This window comes from Coturnix japonica, chromosome 5 (genome assembly GCF_054131305.1).
Source record: "Coturnix japonica strain WE chromosome 5, WE-NBRP24, whole genome shotgun sequence".
Classification (NCBI taxonomy): Eukaryota; Metazoa; Chordata; class Aves; order Galliformes; family Phasianidae; genus Coturnix; species Coturnix japonica.
Window position 1 is genome coordinate 12,373,216 of NC_140667.1, and position 17,153 is coordinate 12,390,368.

Below are 17,153 nucleotides of genomic sequence, written 5' to 3' on the forward strand. Positions count from 1 at the left end.
GCTAAAGCAAAGAATATGATCTGATTTGGGAGTGAAGTTTCCTGCTCATTAGTTGGAAATACCACCGCAAACACAAAAGTCGCTTAAGAGTCTTGTATCTCTATCTCTTACACAATTTTCTACATGAATTAGGCTGTGAAACACTGCCAAGTTTTGGAAAAGGTACAACTGGAGTAAAATGATAATATGCAAAATGCAAGAACTTTGTACCTGTATGAGAGAGGCAGCAGCTGGAATTTGACGGTTGAAATGCTTCTGTCTTTGTTTCTGCTGTACCTTCAGGGCAAAGCCTGAACCAAGGATTCCCTTTGGGAACAAAGAAAACACACAACTGATTAGTTTATATATATATATATATATGTATATATATATATATATATATATATTTATTTTTTTTAAAGGACGAAAGAAAGCATACAAGCTTGCCAAATTATGTTGTATTAATAAACTACCATTCAGCATCATAAAACCCCACTAATTACTTAGAGGAAATGACTTAATACTGTTTTTAGTCTCAGTTAATATTACTTGTTGAAACAAACTACAAATGCTCTCGTGCCCTGATCCAAAACCTGTTTAAGTCTGCTGTGCTAAAACATTAAAGAGCAAACAGAAGTGGTAATTCATATGCTCCAAAAGCCTCATAAATGATTGTGCAGGAGAATGACAGAATAGAGAGAAATGTAAACCTCATGTGCTTAACTTCATTTTTATGATTAATAAAGCTTTGGCATGGTAAGATTTAGGTCACAAGAAAGCCTTTCAAGCTGTTGTATAGCAACAAAAAGGAAAAAGGAAAACGGAACATTAAAATTAGTCAGGACTAAGTTTAACTTGAGGCCATCTTAAGCATTTTCAGGATAAGCAGCATGGCATGGGAAGCAGCTTCCAAACATAGTTTAAAGTCCATAATTAAGTATAAAGCAAGTCACTTATGTGGTCACACGCATAGCTACAGATATATTGAACAAAGGTTTTACTACCAGACAGATAAAAATACTGAAATCTTCTATAAATCAGCTTATGTAACCGCACCTACTAAAAAAAAAAACCAAAAAAAAAACCCATAATCTGCCTTCTGCAGCCAAAGTATCAGGGCAGCCAGTGATCTTGGCTCAATCTGTAAGAACTGTATTAATCACCCAGTGTTTTGAAAGAAACAGGAAAGACCTTTGCTATTGCAATCATCAAGCCAAGATCAAAGACTTAATGATGATCAAACATCCCATGTTTGGAAAATGCAGGACCACTGCTAGACCCAGAACTCACACCAGTTTCATTTAGCCACAATAATTACTTTTGTCTGGGATCTCAGGCGGTTCCCCTCATTTAAAAAGGGAGCAAGGCACTGTGCAATAGTTTCCACTAGAGCTTCAAATTCTAAGTTTCCCCTTAAGGCCAGCTCACAGAAACTGTTCAACTCAATAACAAAATCTCAGTGATAAAGGTGGGGTGTTCTTTCATTTCTACTTGTAAAGAGAAAAGCATTAATGTGAAAGTGGGGCTACTATACATTTATTTATTTTAGACATATTTGCTGTCATTTTGGTCCAAGAAGTAAAACAGCCCAAAAAATCAGACTTTCAGATTTCTCTTGCAGATCATTTAATTTATTAAGTCTCTCTTCTAATCAAGGTACAAATGAGAAAGTAAAAAGTTAAGGGGAAAATATATTTTGAAGACAAACTGATGTTGGAGAGTTTACAAATCTATACTTAATAACTCTTCAAAAGTTTGAGCACTTTTAAAGTAAGTGACTACTTTTAAATAGCCACTTTAGTTTTAACAGCTGCTGTTAAATATTGTGAAGAATTTTTGTGGAGGCATTGGTATAAAAATAATATTATTATCTATCACTAGCTTATCCCCACCACTTCCTCACCACAGTCATACTATGCTAATACAGCTGAAAAACTTGCTGAAAAATAAAGCTGGCAGGATTTTGACAGTAGGGGATATTCTATTCAGATCCAGATTTTTTTTTCATCCAATTCACATCCAGTTTCACAGACCTTTTGACAGCACAGTTCAGGTTGCACAAACATTTTAAAAGCACAAAATACAAGTAATGCTAAACTTTTGAAAGTAATACCCTTAACGGCTCTTTGCACTGAACCATTTTGGGTTTCCAAACCACAGTCTAGATTTTGCTGAACTTGAATTTACTCTTGGTACGCAGGTACCCCATTTCTTGTTAGAAAGTACTAATCTGTCTTCAAAAAAGAGCCAACATACCTTTAAAAGCTCATCCCTAAATCACTTTGGAAACATGAAACTTTGGCCATAGTCATACATTAACTTGGCAAGCAGACGCATTAGCTGCCAGTGTTGCTGCACCTGACTGCTTACTGCTGCCTCTGCCAGCAACACCGTTTCTGTAGCTCTGCCAGAGGAAGAGAGTGCATAAGAACCCTCCAGTTTACCTTGGACTTAATCAGTTGAGTAAACTACGAGTAAATGCCTTAAAAAGTCAAAACATTAAGTCACAAAGTCCAGAAGTAAACAACATAAGAAGTACTTTCTTTGCCCTTCCTAGAAGGGCAGGAAAAGTGTTTTGAATCACACATCCCTTACTGAAATGCACAGAAAATCTGATGTTGCATACAATAAAAACTCAGTGTTTGGTTTTAAGATTCAGAAGTTTAAGGAGTTATTAACAAAAAGCTTTCTCTGGCAACGAATGGATGAACAACAACAAAAGAACCTACCGCAGGTAGTGCAAAAAATGATATTGCAAACACTGAAAAACAAGAAGCAATGGTCTTTCCAATCCAAGTCTGAGGCACTTTATCCCCATAGCCAATAGTTGTAACTGTCACCTGCAAGGAAAAATACAAAGAGCATTACAGAAAGTTTTAACACGTCAGTTCTGGTTGGCTTTTCTTTATTTCATTGTTATTAATTTATTTTAAAGAAACATTAGTTGCATTCCTAACTCTCCCAGTGACAATCTGTGTGACATTAAGAAGGCAATTCCCTGCTCTCGGTTTGTTTCCTCATCCATAGTAGAATGAAAGAGGTACAGGAAATTGAATTACAATAAAATACGTGTTTAAAATCTTGTAAAGCAAAACCATTAATGTAAGTCTTCGTGGCTTAGTCTACTTTACAGTATATGAGTTTCTGGGATGTGGGCTGCCTGCCCATGCCATACCCTTCCCTCAGAGGGAGGCTGCCAGCAGTTCTGAGCTGTTGATTTTCTTTATGGGCAGGAGATGTTTGCTGGGAGAATTTCAGGGATGTTGCAAAGAAAAACTATATATATACACACACACACTGTAACTGTGGAATACAAATAGGGTCAGACATGAAGTATTCTAGAGAATAATGTTGGCATTTATAGCAAGAGAAGCAGAAAAATTTCCGTACAGCAACAGATCCTTAAAACAGCCTAATGAATCATAAACTCGGACAGAACATCGAGAGCAAGGAGAGATAATTTAATGCACACATACAGGAAACATCTGTTGAGTTCAGGTTCCACTGAAGTAAAGATTACCACCATGGTGATGTAGCATAACAAGGCTTAATAAGTCATTATTTGCAGGAGCTCAAGGAAAGAATGGATTTGTTTGAAGCAGAAGGGATAAATTCGGCATCTGAGAGCAATTTAAATTCACCTATGTCAGAAGCTATTCCTGAATTTGGAAATTAGGGAGATTTCTATCGCTGGCTTTGAAGAAGGCTAACCAAACCAGAACATGTGAACTATGTGAAGCTCTTCAGCAGCTGAAGCACATCTTAGCTGCTGGCTTTTCACGTTTCCCTCTGAGAGCATGAGCTTCAGCTGCACAGGCCACAAAAGACATCAGTCCCAGACAGCAATACCCACACATCATCCCTGCTGTGCCTTGAAGCCACTCCCAGTTCACCTGTCTGCTTCACTGCACACTCCCTAACAACTGCAGAAACACAGGCAGCATCTGCAAGGGAGGAGAAAACAAAAGGGAAGGGCAGATTTATAGAAGTGAGATATTCCTTAATGATGTGAAGGAACAGAGAACTTGGGAAATACATGGTCATGACAGGTGGTTCAGAAGAAGTGCTGCCACATGTCACATTAGTAGCTATTCATCCCTATTAAAAGATGAGACACCAGAGGGATACCATGGCATATTTATGTTCCCACCTGAGAAACACCTGAAGCAAGCCATCTACTCTCACTGACCCCCTTCCAAGCAATTTATCATTCCATGTCTGTCAAATGCATGAAAAGGGACAGCTGTGGCTGCTTGAAGTAATGATGATACAAGTTTGTTGCAAGTCACTGATACATTAATAAGAAAATATAATGTTTTGGATAAGTTTTTAAGCTGTGTCTCATTTCCAAATATTGTTCCCATTCAAGACAAGGATTAGTAAGGTAAGACCAATACACAAATACCTCGGTCTATATTCTTGATACTGATGAAATACCTTAATTCAAAGCCCTTGAAGGAATTGAAGGACTTATTTTATCCCGTTATCCATGAGAGGTTCCATTAAAGGAAATTCCAAATTCTAATTACAATTTTTCTTCTCACAAAATATTGTCTTACAAAAACAAATGAATTCTGGCAAATGTGATGGCCTCCAGCACCATCTTACATCAAAGATTATGAGTTAAGCTGTCTTATGCCTCAGTTATGAAAAAAAATTGATACAATCTTATCACTGAAAAGTAGTGTCAGCTATTCTATATCATAGTCATAATGTCTTGTTTAAACATATACATTAACTAGAAATGTGAAAAGAAATAGAGGCACATGAAAAACTCATACAAATCTGAAAGGTATCTGTTTTTCCTTCCATTCTCTACCAACCTCATCCATTCCCTCTATCAGAAGGATCAGTGATAGAATAAAAGCATCTTATGTGTATTTTGTTTGGGATATATTTTTAAAAGACATTTTGGAAATAAATAGGTTGCAAATCACAACATGTTAACATTTCCCTCTATCCTCATAACGAACCCATTTACAAATGCATTGTATTCCAAAATTACATTTTCTTTTTCACTAAAATATACGTTGTTGAAACCTTATATGCCAAGTTTCCACCCTAAGTGATTTTTTTAGTTAGATTTAAACCCCCTAAAGAGTACAATACCACTTTTAGAATTGTAAAATAGGATCACAGTAATGGAAATACTGACTCAACTTCTACTCTAGCATACTAAATACACAGGCATAATAAAACTAAATTGATACAAGAGCTCACACATTAAATTTTCATTGCAAAGCAGTATGGAAAACTAATTGTTTTAATTAGGAGAAAAATCATATTTATCCTCTGACTATTTCAGAACTTTGATCTGATGTAGGCTTCAATGCTGCAATTAATCTTGTCCTTATTATATATGCATGAATTGTCTAACACAGGAAATACAAAGCAAAAATAGATTCAGACAGCATCAAAAAATAGTGATCTCAGAATGTTTGTTAGCACTGAATAAAGATTTTGTTCACGGCTGTCTGGATGGAATGAGAAGAAACTGAGCAGGTGTGTAAAGTTGTTCTTGTGATGAAATACTGAATTCCTTGTGCTGACGTAGATAGTTCAGCAGCTATAATATACAAGAATGCATGACTCAGGGGCAATAAAAGGGGAGATATCACAGGTCTGCATAAGCAAACAAAGTAGATTTTGTTTGCTGAAGCAAACAAAGGAATGCCATCTTTAGAAACAAAGTGATTAAGGTAGTCTCCAAATCTGTAGCATTGAAACCTCAAAATGAATTGCCTTGTGTTTTTGTGTTGCTTTTTTGTTTGTTTGTTTGTTTGTTTGCATACCAAATAACACATAGAATTTTCTGACCACTTCAGTACTCATATTGATTAAATTATGGAATATAAGAGCATCCAAAGATGCATCAGGAATACTGTTTCTTTGACTTCTTTGCAGCTGAAGTATAGCACAAATTGCTAATTGGTTTGAACGCCTTTCTGTAATGAAGATATAAGAAGCTTTTCTACTGCCTAACATCGTGCTTAGTCAACTGCATTTCTGCCAGTTCAATATAAAGTAGAATCTTTCCCAGTTCTTGAAATTTGTGCATTAAGCATAAATAGATTAGATACTTATGCTTTGTTATGAAGTATGTGGTCCGTATAAAGCAAAATAATAACAATAAAAAATAAATAAATAGAAAAGCCCAGTGGCAACAAGTCTTCAGTGCTGCCCAGCTATCACTTACAGATCATAGTCTAATACCACCTCAAGATGTCACTTTCAACTCTAGCTAGAATCTAATGGCCACTCTCAGCATCCTAATCAAATGGTTGTTCAAACTAACCATCTCCACTTGAGTGATATCACTGAGAAAAGTCCTAAAATAAATAAATTTTTTAAAAGGTAAATAATAAATGTCAATTGAAATCACCTAAAAGTCGCCAATTTGCTTCTGTGTGCCAAAAAAAAAAGGAGGGGGTGCAAGGAGGGGGAAACGACTACAGCAGCTTTACCCAGCTAAGTAACAACACAAGATGCAATGGGGCTTTCTGGTTGCTAGTTCTAGTTTACAGCTAGCTCAAGTCATCAACAGCTGTACATCATTTTCTGCTCCAGAACCTGAAACAGCTTCTGATAAGAACTGACACTGCTGCTGTCTCCTATTCATTCCCAAAATATGGGTATCCAACTTCATATTTTTGTTCCTTTGTTTCACAGTCTCATCTTATTGTCCTCCATTCTTCATCATTCAGCTCCTGCACTACACACTCCAGCAACACAGTGCACTAGAAAGGCCACTGGATCCCATTCTCAGTGTTTAGCCCCACAAAAAGAAAATATGTTTTCAGTAGCTCTTGTAAAATAAACTGTTCACCCTTTGATCTCACTCTGACTGTAGTTCTCAAGGAGAACAAGATGTAGGACAAATGCATTGCACAAAAACAAAAAGAACTGTGCATTATTGGTGAAGACATGGGCAAAGAGTCAGTGTTTATCTGAACAAGAGTTTTGTTCAGCCCTACAAACATACACAGGTAACTCAACTAAGAAAACTGTCTGGCTTAAATCTGTCTTAAAACCTCCTAGCAATATCACCATTTGTATATCAAAATCCTCTAAAGAACATAATAGCACAAAGTGCAAAAGATTTGTGATGATTCTTACCAGGATGTTAACTGGTTATTCTAGACCTGAACACAGTAGTTAATATGTACACAAGTAACAAAACTCACAGGTGACCCAGCAGCTTTGTGCCCTCACATGATCATTCACTGTGAGTTGTTTAGGTTTTTTACAGTATGGCAATACTTGCTCTTTTTGGGGGGCACTACAGGCTGCACTGCCATATGCCAGTCCTTCTCTGCTACCTCATCAGATGAAAGAAATAGCAGGAGGTCTGCTAGCCACCAGCAGGCAGTGTGCAGAGTCAACAGGCAGCTCTGCTTATAAGATCTGCTCTCACCAGTGCTGAGCTCAAGCATACAGAGTTCTCTAATCTACAGTAAAAGGCTTTCTGTTATCCAGACCTCGTGCAAGAGATCACTACTGCACAAAAAGTGTCAGAAAACAAAGCAGCAAATTGAAATGGGCCATGATTTTGAAAGTACTGGGGAAAGTTTGACTATATGCAGATAGCCTGACTGCAAGTTCCGAACTGCTTCTGGAAATTCTGCAGCATTTTTTTTCTTCTCTGTGCTAGTACTACTAATACTACACCTCACAAAATACAGCTATTGTAATTAAAAAGAAACAGTAGTATTTAGGTGCAACAAGAAAAAAAGAATGCTTAAGTATATACAAAATAGCCAAAGGAGGGAACTTTGAAAACATTTCCCTACAAGCATAATTCTATCCACAAGATAGAAAAACAAAATGAAATTAATTAGGTTTGCTAAGCAGGAACACTGTTTTGCTTAGAAGCAAATTTATTGTGTTTGTTGAATTCGGTCCTCAGTGAGAAGGTGCAAATTTCAGAAATAAAGGAATAGGAAACTCTTAACTAAAGCTGGTATTTGCAGACAATTCCTTAATCCAATCCAAAGGAATGGGCAAAAGTGCAATATTCATGCATGGCTATATTCAATAATTGCTTCTGGCAAATAGCACTCATGATTAAAGAGATGCTAGCGCAATACACATAATGGTTTTCCTGAAGGATGTTTGTTCAGATGTGAAGGCTGGAAATTGTGTATCAATCAGGGGATATCAAAAGGAGAGCTCCCATCCATCTGCCTGAGGCATGAATAATTTTAATACTTAAAGGGAAGAAAAAAAATATTTGAAAGAAAATAAGGAAAAGCAACCTAAGAACAACAAAACAAACAACAGAAACAACAGAACAATAACACTTCCTGATAAAGATCATTTAAGAGACTTGATAAGAACAGCTTGCGGGTTTGGCTAGTTTGGTGTTTCAATTCCTGTTTTTATTGTCTTTCTTTAGGTCTTAGTGACTGTATGCCTTGTCATAAAGAACAGTGTAACCAGGCTATTTTGAATACCTGCCCTACGTAGATGAGAGATGGATCGCGTTACTTGTGTTTTATTTGCAAATAACAATTTTGCCTCTTACAAGGCATACAAGAAAGGCTGCCATCAGCAGAATTATTTAAACAATACACTCTGCATTCAAAAGCAGCAGTAATATAGATGAGTCTTTATTTCATGCGACAAGGTAACCCACAGTTTTCTCCAAGAAGCCTAAGAGCTCATCAATAGCTACAGCCTGGAGTACTAAAGGGAATTCAAATAAAGTCCAGGATGCCATTTTACATATGGAAATGGAACAACAATATAGATTTAAAAATAACAACAATGACAATGAGGAACATTTAATTAAAAGCTATGCACCCTATGGGTATGCCTATAGTCAGCAAAGCAAAGCACTATAAAAGAACCCAGTTCCAGATGGAGTTTAGTGGTGGCAACGTAGACCTTTTAAATTACCTACTTTATGCTCTGCTGCTTGTTCTATTGTCATTACCCAAAGAACTTTTTTAGCAGCATAGTCATACACTGAGCTAATAAAAAAGAAAAAAAAAGGACAATGCTGTAGATTGTGAAACGATGAGTGTGTGAAAACAGCATCAACTTCTGTTCCTTTAGATGTATTCTCTGCTACGAGAGGCAAGTCAGTTGTAGGACACCTTTTGAGAAGTGAGATCAGCTGCATGCCAGTGAGATCAAATAACTGTGGTGCTCTTTGAGATAGGAATTGCAAACTACTTTTTGCATTCCCAGTCCAAAACAGACAGAGATAGGTTTTCAGTGAGCAGAATTTGTGGTGATTAAGTCACTCTGAAAATTCTGCCTAAAACATAACTGAATCATTTGAGAACTAACAGCTCAAGAGTTGCTTTTCTGTTTGTTGTTCTCTTTGAGACCTTCAACAGGAAGCATCCATCAGATATGGGGCCGAATTTATAGTTGTTTTGTTTTTTGTTTTTTGTTTATTAAATTAAAAAACCACACCAATAAAACAAAAAGAATAAAAAAACCAACAATCAAAGACAGATAGACCTGAACTCATTTCAGTTATGTTATGCTAAATCCTTCTGATGTGTGCATTCAGAGCAGAACAAAAACTCTAAATTCTATTTCTAATATTAAACAAGTTGCATTAGAGACTCACTGAATACAGTATCATGACCCAAATGGAATCCTGAAATAAATCATAACTAGGAGATAATGTGACTATAATTAAATCTGTTGATCAAACAAGTTTACTGTAATGAAAAAGAATAAATAACTGGCATATATATTAATTGAGCAGTAATTCCTTGAAAGGAAAATATTTCAATACCCTGACAGATCTCACTGCATCTATGGAAAGCGTTACTGTACTTCTAGAAAAGCCACTCTCATCTGTCACGTTTTCAGTTTTTAATGCTAATGCCAATGACAGCATGTGTTTTTAAATGCAGCCACATCTGCCATTGTTAATTACTGAGTCATCTGAGTCCTGTACTGTAAAATAAAAACACCACAACGATATGAAAGCACTGAAGAAGCTCTTAGCCGAAAAGCCACTTCCTTGCACTACACAGCAAGTTTTCTGGTGCTAGAGGAAGCTTTCTATCAGGGCAAACACAGAGAAAAGGATTTATCAGCAGATCTTAGTAGTAACCTACACAAATTCTGTTGGATTCATGTAAGGCTATCTGTATATCCTTCCTTCCTCAAACAGAGAGTGGTAATGTGTGGTAACAAAGCAATATAGTAATTTAAAAGGGTCGCATGCCCAGATTTATGATGCAACTCAGATGCTCCTCATTCTGGAACTAGTCCATTCTGAAGAAACAGGAAATTTCTGTACCATGCTGAATGATAAATCACAGATAAACATAACAGCAACAACAAAAAAGCACCAGCCCTGACTTAGTAAGACTTGTTGCATTAGAAGTTTGAACCCTACCATAAGATAAGTAAATTACTATAATAGATGGAAAGACAGCATATAGAAACAAGAATAGATGTTTCCATATTTTGTAAACATAACTCGATCACATAAGACTATAAACACCAAACAAAACCACAGATCTTTTATCTTATTTTCTTGGTTTTGCAGACTTGAAACCAGAAAATGTATTGCAGCAGTAAGAGGCCATTTCAAAGTGCTGCTCTCTCTCCATGTCTGCTTGAACTACGCTTTATACTTGAAAGTGCTAACATGTAAAATTGCCATACTTACTACTCCCCACCACAGGGCATCTGCATAACTGCCAAACTCTGTTTCTCCAGAATCATTTACAGCATCTTTTTCAGCCAGGTACACAAAATAAGAGGAAAAAATCAGGCCCAGAAATCCAATGTAGAGCGTAGTTATCAGTTCCTGCAAACAGAATCAAAGTAACATCGACATTAACTGTCAAGACATTTAAGTTACACATCACTGGTGTTTTCTAAAAGAGAACTGGTTCAAAAGAATGCAATTTCAGCATTTAATAAACACTGACACCAACTGTTGGCTATGCAATTTAATAAGCGTCCGCTGTGTTTAACGATAAAAGAATTTACTGAGTATCTAATGACTCGGCCCAGCATGCACTGTGTGAATGTTAGAAATAACCACATGTTTCTCACATGCAAGTGTGATGGACTAACTTTTTGGTCACCAAAATTTGGATGGTTAAATTTTTCAAACATTGCTACATTCAAAACAACTTTGTGACTTCGATATACAGGTCACAGAAACATTCACAATCTGTCTTAGAAGCCTTGTTCTCTGTGGTTAACTCCACCTACGCATCAAAAGTTTTCCAAAGTGTAGGTGAATATTTTTAATATTTTACATACTTTTTAGTCCCTTGAACAGGACAGAACAACTGCATTTGGATAAAATAAATGACCACCTGCTTCCACACTGAATATATTCAACATCATCAGGATGTACTGCACAGACAATGTTTTGAATATGGAAATTTAAATTACTATTACAAGGCATCCATTATTCTGCCACTCCTTGGAGCACACAAACTTACTTGTCTGTGTATGAAGACAACTGATCCCAACAGCCTCCACGTGCCACCCTGACGGTCAACATGCAGCATCCGCAAAATCTGCAGGAAACGAATGCCCCTAGAACAAAAGTTTTAAATGAATAAAGAGGCCAACTATACAAGAGAAAAAACAGAGCTCAAGAGAGTCCAAAGGACTGTTTTAAGAGAAATGCACAGTATTTTATAGTAGAATTCAAAGTTTGTCTCCTCTTACTCCATTCACTTATCTTTCATCATTTTTTATAAAGACAGCATGGGGAGGTTGCTCAGGAGGGGGACAAACCTTTTTATATCCTTTGGTAAGGATAATTCAAGGATCCAGGATTTTTGATACAAACAGTGAATGCGCTAGAAATGATTCACCAGTTTGTATTTGACAGAATCACAGAATGGCCCAGGTTGGAAGGGACCTCAGTGATCATGAATCTCCACCCCCCTGCCCACCAACCTCCCCAGTTATTATTAGACCAGGTTGCCAGGCCCCATTCAACCTGGCCTTGAACATATCCAGACCTGCTTGGAAGGGCTGAAAAAAAAAAAAATACAGAAACACCCAAGTAAAGAACTTGACAGTCCAAAATAATGTAGAATACTCTTTTTACAAAAGCCAGTGCAACTGTAGCCACGGCTGGCTCATAGAGTAAGCGCAGTATACTGCCCTGTACTTTCTTACTCAGGAAAACCAAACGGTGGCAACATTCCTGAGCACAAGGTGGATTTAGTCCATCAGGAATTCACAACTACTAAACTACTAAGCAGAAGCTTGAAAAAGTCAGAGACACAAAGCAAACTGACACAAAGCTTTAAAACTGACATGAGAAATGCAAACAGTTATTTGGAGACAACCCATCTAGTTTGGTGGGAGAGGTTGTGCATGCCTAGATGTTCTCCCCCACCCCAAACAGAAATAAATTCATTGCTAGAGCAAGAAAATTACAACCAGAAAACAGATTAAGCATTTTATTCTCATTGCAATTCATGGCATTGCTGTTTTACACCCATATGTAAATGGTATTCTGCTCTGTTACTCTGTGAATGTCAGAGGAGCAACTGCTTTTCACCCTTATGGGAGGTAAACAAAAGGGGGTGGGGTGGGGGGAAAGCAACATATCTCAAACAGACAGCATTATTTTCTTCTATTGCATATAAATACCTGATAGCTGAGGTTGCAAAGACTTGACCTTTAGAGCCCACACACAGAACTATCATGGAAGCGACAACTACAATTAAATCTGTAAAATAAAGTTCAGTTGACAAAAAGAAGAGTTAGAGGCAACTTGTAATTCTTCCACAAAGCTGTTACTATAACTGGGGTCAGTTTTACTTGGAACAGTGACCCCAAGTGAAGGCTGTCATGTATATCTCAAGAGATCTCTGCTATAACAGAGATTTTATAGTTGCAGTCATATCTGAAAGGCAGTTTCACATATATATACATATATATATTACACATAGTTTCAACTTATTTTATATATATATATATATATACACACATATATATGCATACACACAGAGAAGCTAGGCTATGCAACTTTACAATTATAACAATATCCTGGTACAAAGCTTTGTAATTTGCTTTTGAAAAGCTTGCAAATGGTTTATGAAACAATTCTGGTAAATTCTGATCAACAACAAATAGCATTTTTGAGTAGTGGAAAGAACTGTTATATTGCACTTCTATAACTATACTCTCCAAAACTTGTTCGGTTTTATCTATTTATATTTTAAGTGCTTCAGGGCAACTGTCTTTATATAGCTCTGGTGAGTGAAGACCACTTCTGGGTTATTACATCTCTCTCAGTGAAATTAAACACAGGACAAGCATTCTATAAAAACATATGAGTTATGACATTTAGAGAGAATGCTAATGAAATTTCTATGAACACTGGAGTCAGTCAGGATATCAACTACAATAGTGTCCAGATCCAAATGCATTGCTAAGAATCAGTTTTTAGTTTAATAGGTACCCAAAGTAATTGCGGTGTGTGCCTCAATAAGAGTACAAAGTAACTCATTCTAAATACTCAGAGGGTTTGGGGGGGGAATACAAAGGGGGTTTCCAAGAGTGACATGGATTTCTGAAAGGAAATTCAAATCTACGATAATACTAATGACAAGAGCTTTCCCTTTAACTTGGCTTCCACTTCCACAAAAATTTATCTTTTCAGAACTTTGAAGTATTACCATTACTTGGTGTTTACATCAACCTTGCAATCTGTGCATACTCACCGATGATTGAAATAGGTTTCCTAGCAAAACGAAGTCTTCCCCATATACCAACATATTTACTGCGACATCCTGCTGACCATAACCGAACCACATATTCTGTTCCAAAGAATACCACTAATACAATTTCCTAAAAGAAACAGAAGACGGAGAACTAGATTAATGTTCTACAGTCTTTTCATCTTTTTCATTGGTGTCAGCTATAAAAAAAACTATTTAAAGTAACAGAAAAACAGGCAAACAAAAACAATTTGAGAGCAAATGTAAATACTTTAATACTTTAATTGCATGCAGTTTGGCTGGTCTACTTGTGCAAGAACTGAAAACCATTCTGTACAACTCACTTGGTATCTCTAATTCAAACAAAAGGTTTCCTAACCATTCCAAGGAAAACAAGCACAGTCGGTACACAGAAGATTTTCCTAGTGAATTTCATTTCAGGAAGAGGTGTGCTTCACATTCCACTGACCATATCAACCACACATTTATTTATACTTTTTCAATCTTCTTTTAATATTACATGGATGAAAGTAACATTTCTAGCACCCACTACTGACATGTCAATACTCAGGTGTGCCGAAAACACTTTAAGACATCAGGCACCCCTACTTGTCAACAGTAAGAAGCAGGAGTCTCGTCCTGAAGTGCTTTGGGTACTGAGCCACGTGTTAACCACAGACTAAACTAAGGTATGGCCTTGGAAATCTGTACAAAACCATAAATCTCAAAGACATCTGACTTTTCTGTTGGTACAGAAAGGTACCATTTTGTCATATTTGGAACTTGGTGTGCAGATGAATCTTGCTTTTCTAGAGTCTGGTTGTGAGCGACATATTCAATATAGTTACCTCAAATACCAAGGAACCGCAGTACTTCCTCATTGGCCAACTTAACTAATAATGGATCACATCTCTATCACAGCCAACAGCAAAGACTACTAGTTGGAATGGTAGCAGTGGCTTGTATACTGAAAATACACAGTATGTGGCATACAGAAAAAGTAAAGCGGATTAGTTACTACAGCTCTGTAGGACAACACAGATAATTAACTCCTTATTACGGAGAGCAATTTAATATGAAAAAGATGAAATGCTGCTGAACATTTTACCCAGCCTCTGACATTTCTACAGTGTCTGCTGCTGTTTTTCGTGAGATCGAATTAGCAAATGCAACTCAAAGTGTTAGATATGACGTTCTAAACCAATTAAAATACTCAAGATGCAACCTTAGCCTAGACAGAACCAATGAGAGACATATCAGCTTCAAAGACGGACAGGACACTACCCTGACCAGTCAGTAAAATAAGTGGCCTGTAAGCAGTAAGAAGATGAGAAGAAATTGTTATATGTTAATTACACTTCATTATATTATTTTTTATAGCTCCAAAACCCCACTCTTCTGATGGCATAAAGTGCTTATCTCAGGGCACTTCAGTGTTGAAATTGCTCTGCAACACTTCCAAAAAGCTAGGAGAATGCTAGCCAGGACTCTCTTCCTTGGTTATGAAAATCTTATCATGCCTGCATCATGTCAGGTGCAACAGAAGAGCACTACGGTTATACTGTACTCCAATTATATTTTCAACATCTGATGGAATTGTTCAGATTGTTGGCTGTAATGAATATTAAGCCTTTGACCCAGCCAAGAATCTCTTGTACAGCTTGTTGCTGAAAGGATCCATCAGAACCCCTCACTTATCTTCAACTAATTTAAAGTATTATTAGATTTCTTTTTTATTTTTTTATTTTTTAATAAAATAAATCCATATTTATAGTCATAAATCTAAAGAAACAGTCTCTGTAGCAGACTCTTTAAGGAAAGATCGTGCCTTATGATAGAAGCTTCAAATGCAGCTAAATTCTCCATGGTCCATTTTCACTTCATGTTGTTGATGGACCTGCACCAAATGACAAAATTAATAGTGCTGCTTTCTGTGAGTTTCCATTACTGCAAAACAAACTACCAGAGTCTGTCTTTGCTGATCAGGTGATTGCATTCATTTCCAGGACATTTTCAATAAACTCTAGTATTTAAGAACATTTCAGTCTGCAGAAAACGAATGCATCTCCTTTCATCACTACTAAGAAGGAAAATCTCTCAACAAAAGACAATAGCAACTGAGCAAAGAGCAAGAACTGCCCTTCATTCAAAATAATTAATTGGAGGAAGGGAAGTATGGCCTCACATCATATGCATTAGCCATTAGCACAGACAATACTCTTCAGATAACCCTGAAAAGCAGGTTACAGAAAAGAGAAAGAAAAAAAGAAAAAAAGAAAAAGAAAAAGAAAAAGAAAAAGGAAAACAAACCCAAGACATTTAGTAGAAAAAGACAAAAAAGAGAAACCCACAAGAAAGATTATGTTTTGGCACAATAAAACAGCCCACACTCCAGCCAGAAACCACGGGCCTGTCAGAACTGCAGTTTCATTTTGATAGCAAGAAGGTAAAAACTGAAAGCCTGGATTGTGCTTAAAAGAAGTGTGTATTCTCTACATAGGAAATTTGCATCTGAGCTGTGTGTGTATGTTTTTTAAGGCCCCTCCATGGTTCGTTGGCTAACAGGAACATTGGCAAGTATGCAAATGTAGGCTGTTCCAAAGACAATGCAACAGACATGCAGTCAATGGTTACTGTCATCCAGTTCTTTGCATGACACGCAGACAAGCTTAGAGAACATTGATTGTTCTATAGACTCCAGTGACTGGAGGGAACGACCAGTCGGCTTACACCAAGACACATTTTTCACTCCTGACGTTTTGATAAAGGCTTATTGACCTAAATGAGACCCGAGTTATTCAGGGAACATCAGGGGTGAAAGTGCACAAGCTGTTCTTCGTGGTCATGCACAAAACCTCCAGGTATCCATTAGCAACTGGCAAAATCCCCCTCCCCTGCCCGTGGCTGTGTGACAGACAAAAGTGTTTTTAATACCTTGCATTGCATAAGTCTAATAAGTAATCCCTCAGGGGCAGAGAAGCCTGATGAATTTCTTGTCAGTACACATTTATATTAGTGGCCAGAAACTTGCAGACAACAAAGAAAAAAACAGATTAGAAAATTATGCTTAACCGAATTACCAAACAAGAAAGAGCTAACTTTACTGACCACTAAATAGGAAAGCACATCCTATTTTTTCCATATAACAGATTAACATGAAAAGTAACACCAACTTGAAGGATGGCAACCTGATTCTTACTACTTTTATGCAGCTGGTAATTATGTTCAATCAATTTACTGGGATAGTTAAACTGGCATAGAGCAGTAGAGCCTCACACCTGTGGATCTCAGAAAATCTGAGTCACACTAGAGATGAATTTGGGCCACTGTTTCTCAGATGCTTTCTCCTACCTGCCCATTTAACACATAGCTACCGTATGCACCATAAAAACATTCTGGTGCATCTCACAACCTGCTAGAATGAAATACTGCCTCAGGAAGATTAAGAATGAAAATGATACAGGGAAATGGAAGAATAAAGCACTGAGCAAGTAAAAA

At 37.0% G+C, this 17,153-nt stretch overlaps 1 protein-coding gene across 7 annotated transcripts in view; it reads right to left on the reverse strand.

Moving 5' to 3' along the window:
• The window catches only part of KCNQ1 (potassium voltage-gated channel subfamily Q member 1), a 314,910-nt gene that overhangs the window by 223,168 nt on the left and 74,589 nt on the right, over positions 1 to 17,153 (reverse strand). For all 7 annotated transcript variants that reach the window (XR_014947023.1, XM_015863924.3, XM_085550022.1 and 4 more), the window contains exons 3-8: positions 13,659 to 13,785; positions 12,583 to 12,661; positions 11,412 to 11,508; positions 10,622 to 10,762; positions 2,709 to 2,819; positions 211 to 306 (exon numbers count right to left, since the gene is read on the reverse strand). Coding sequence is in view for 6 of the 7 variants with exons in the window: in XM_015863924.3 (XP_015719410.2) it covers positions 211 to 306; positions 2,709 to 2,819; positions 10,622 to 10,762; positions 11,412 to 11,508; positions 12,583 to 12,661; positions 13,659 to 13,785 (651 nt within the window). In the remaining variant the exon portion in view is untranslated. The remainder of the gene's footprint in view (positions 1 to 210; positions 307 to 2,708; positions 2,820 to 10,621; positions 10,763 to 11,411; positions 11,509 to 12,582; positions 12,662 to 13,658; positions 13,786 to 17,153) is intronic.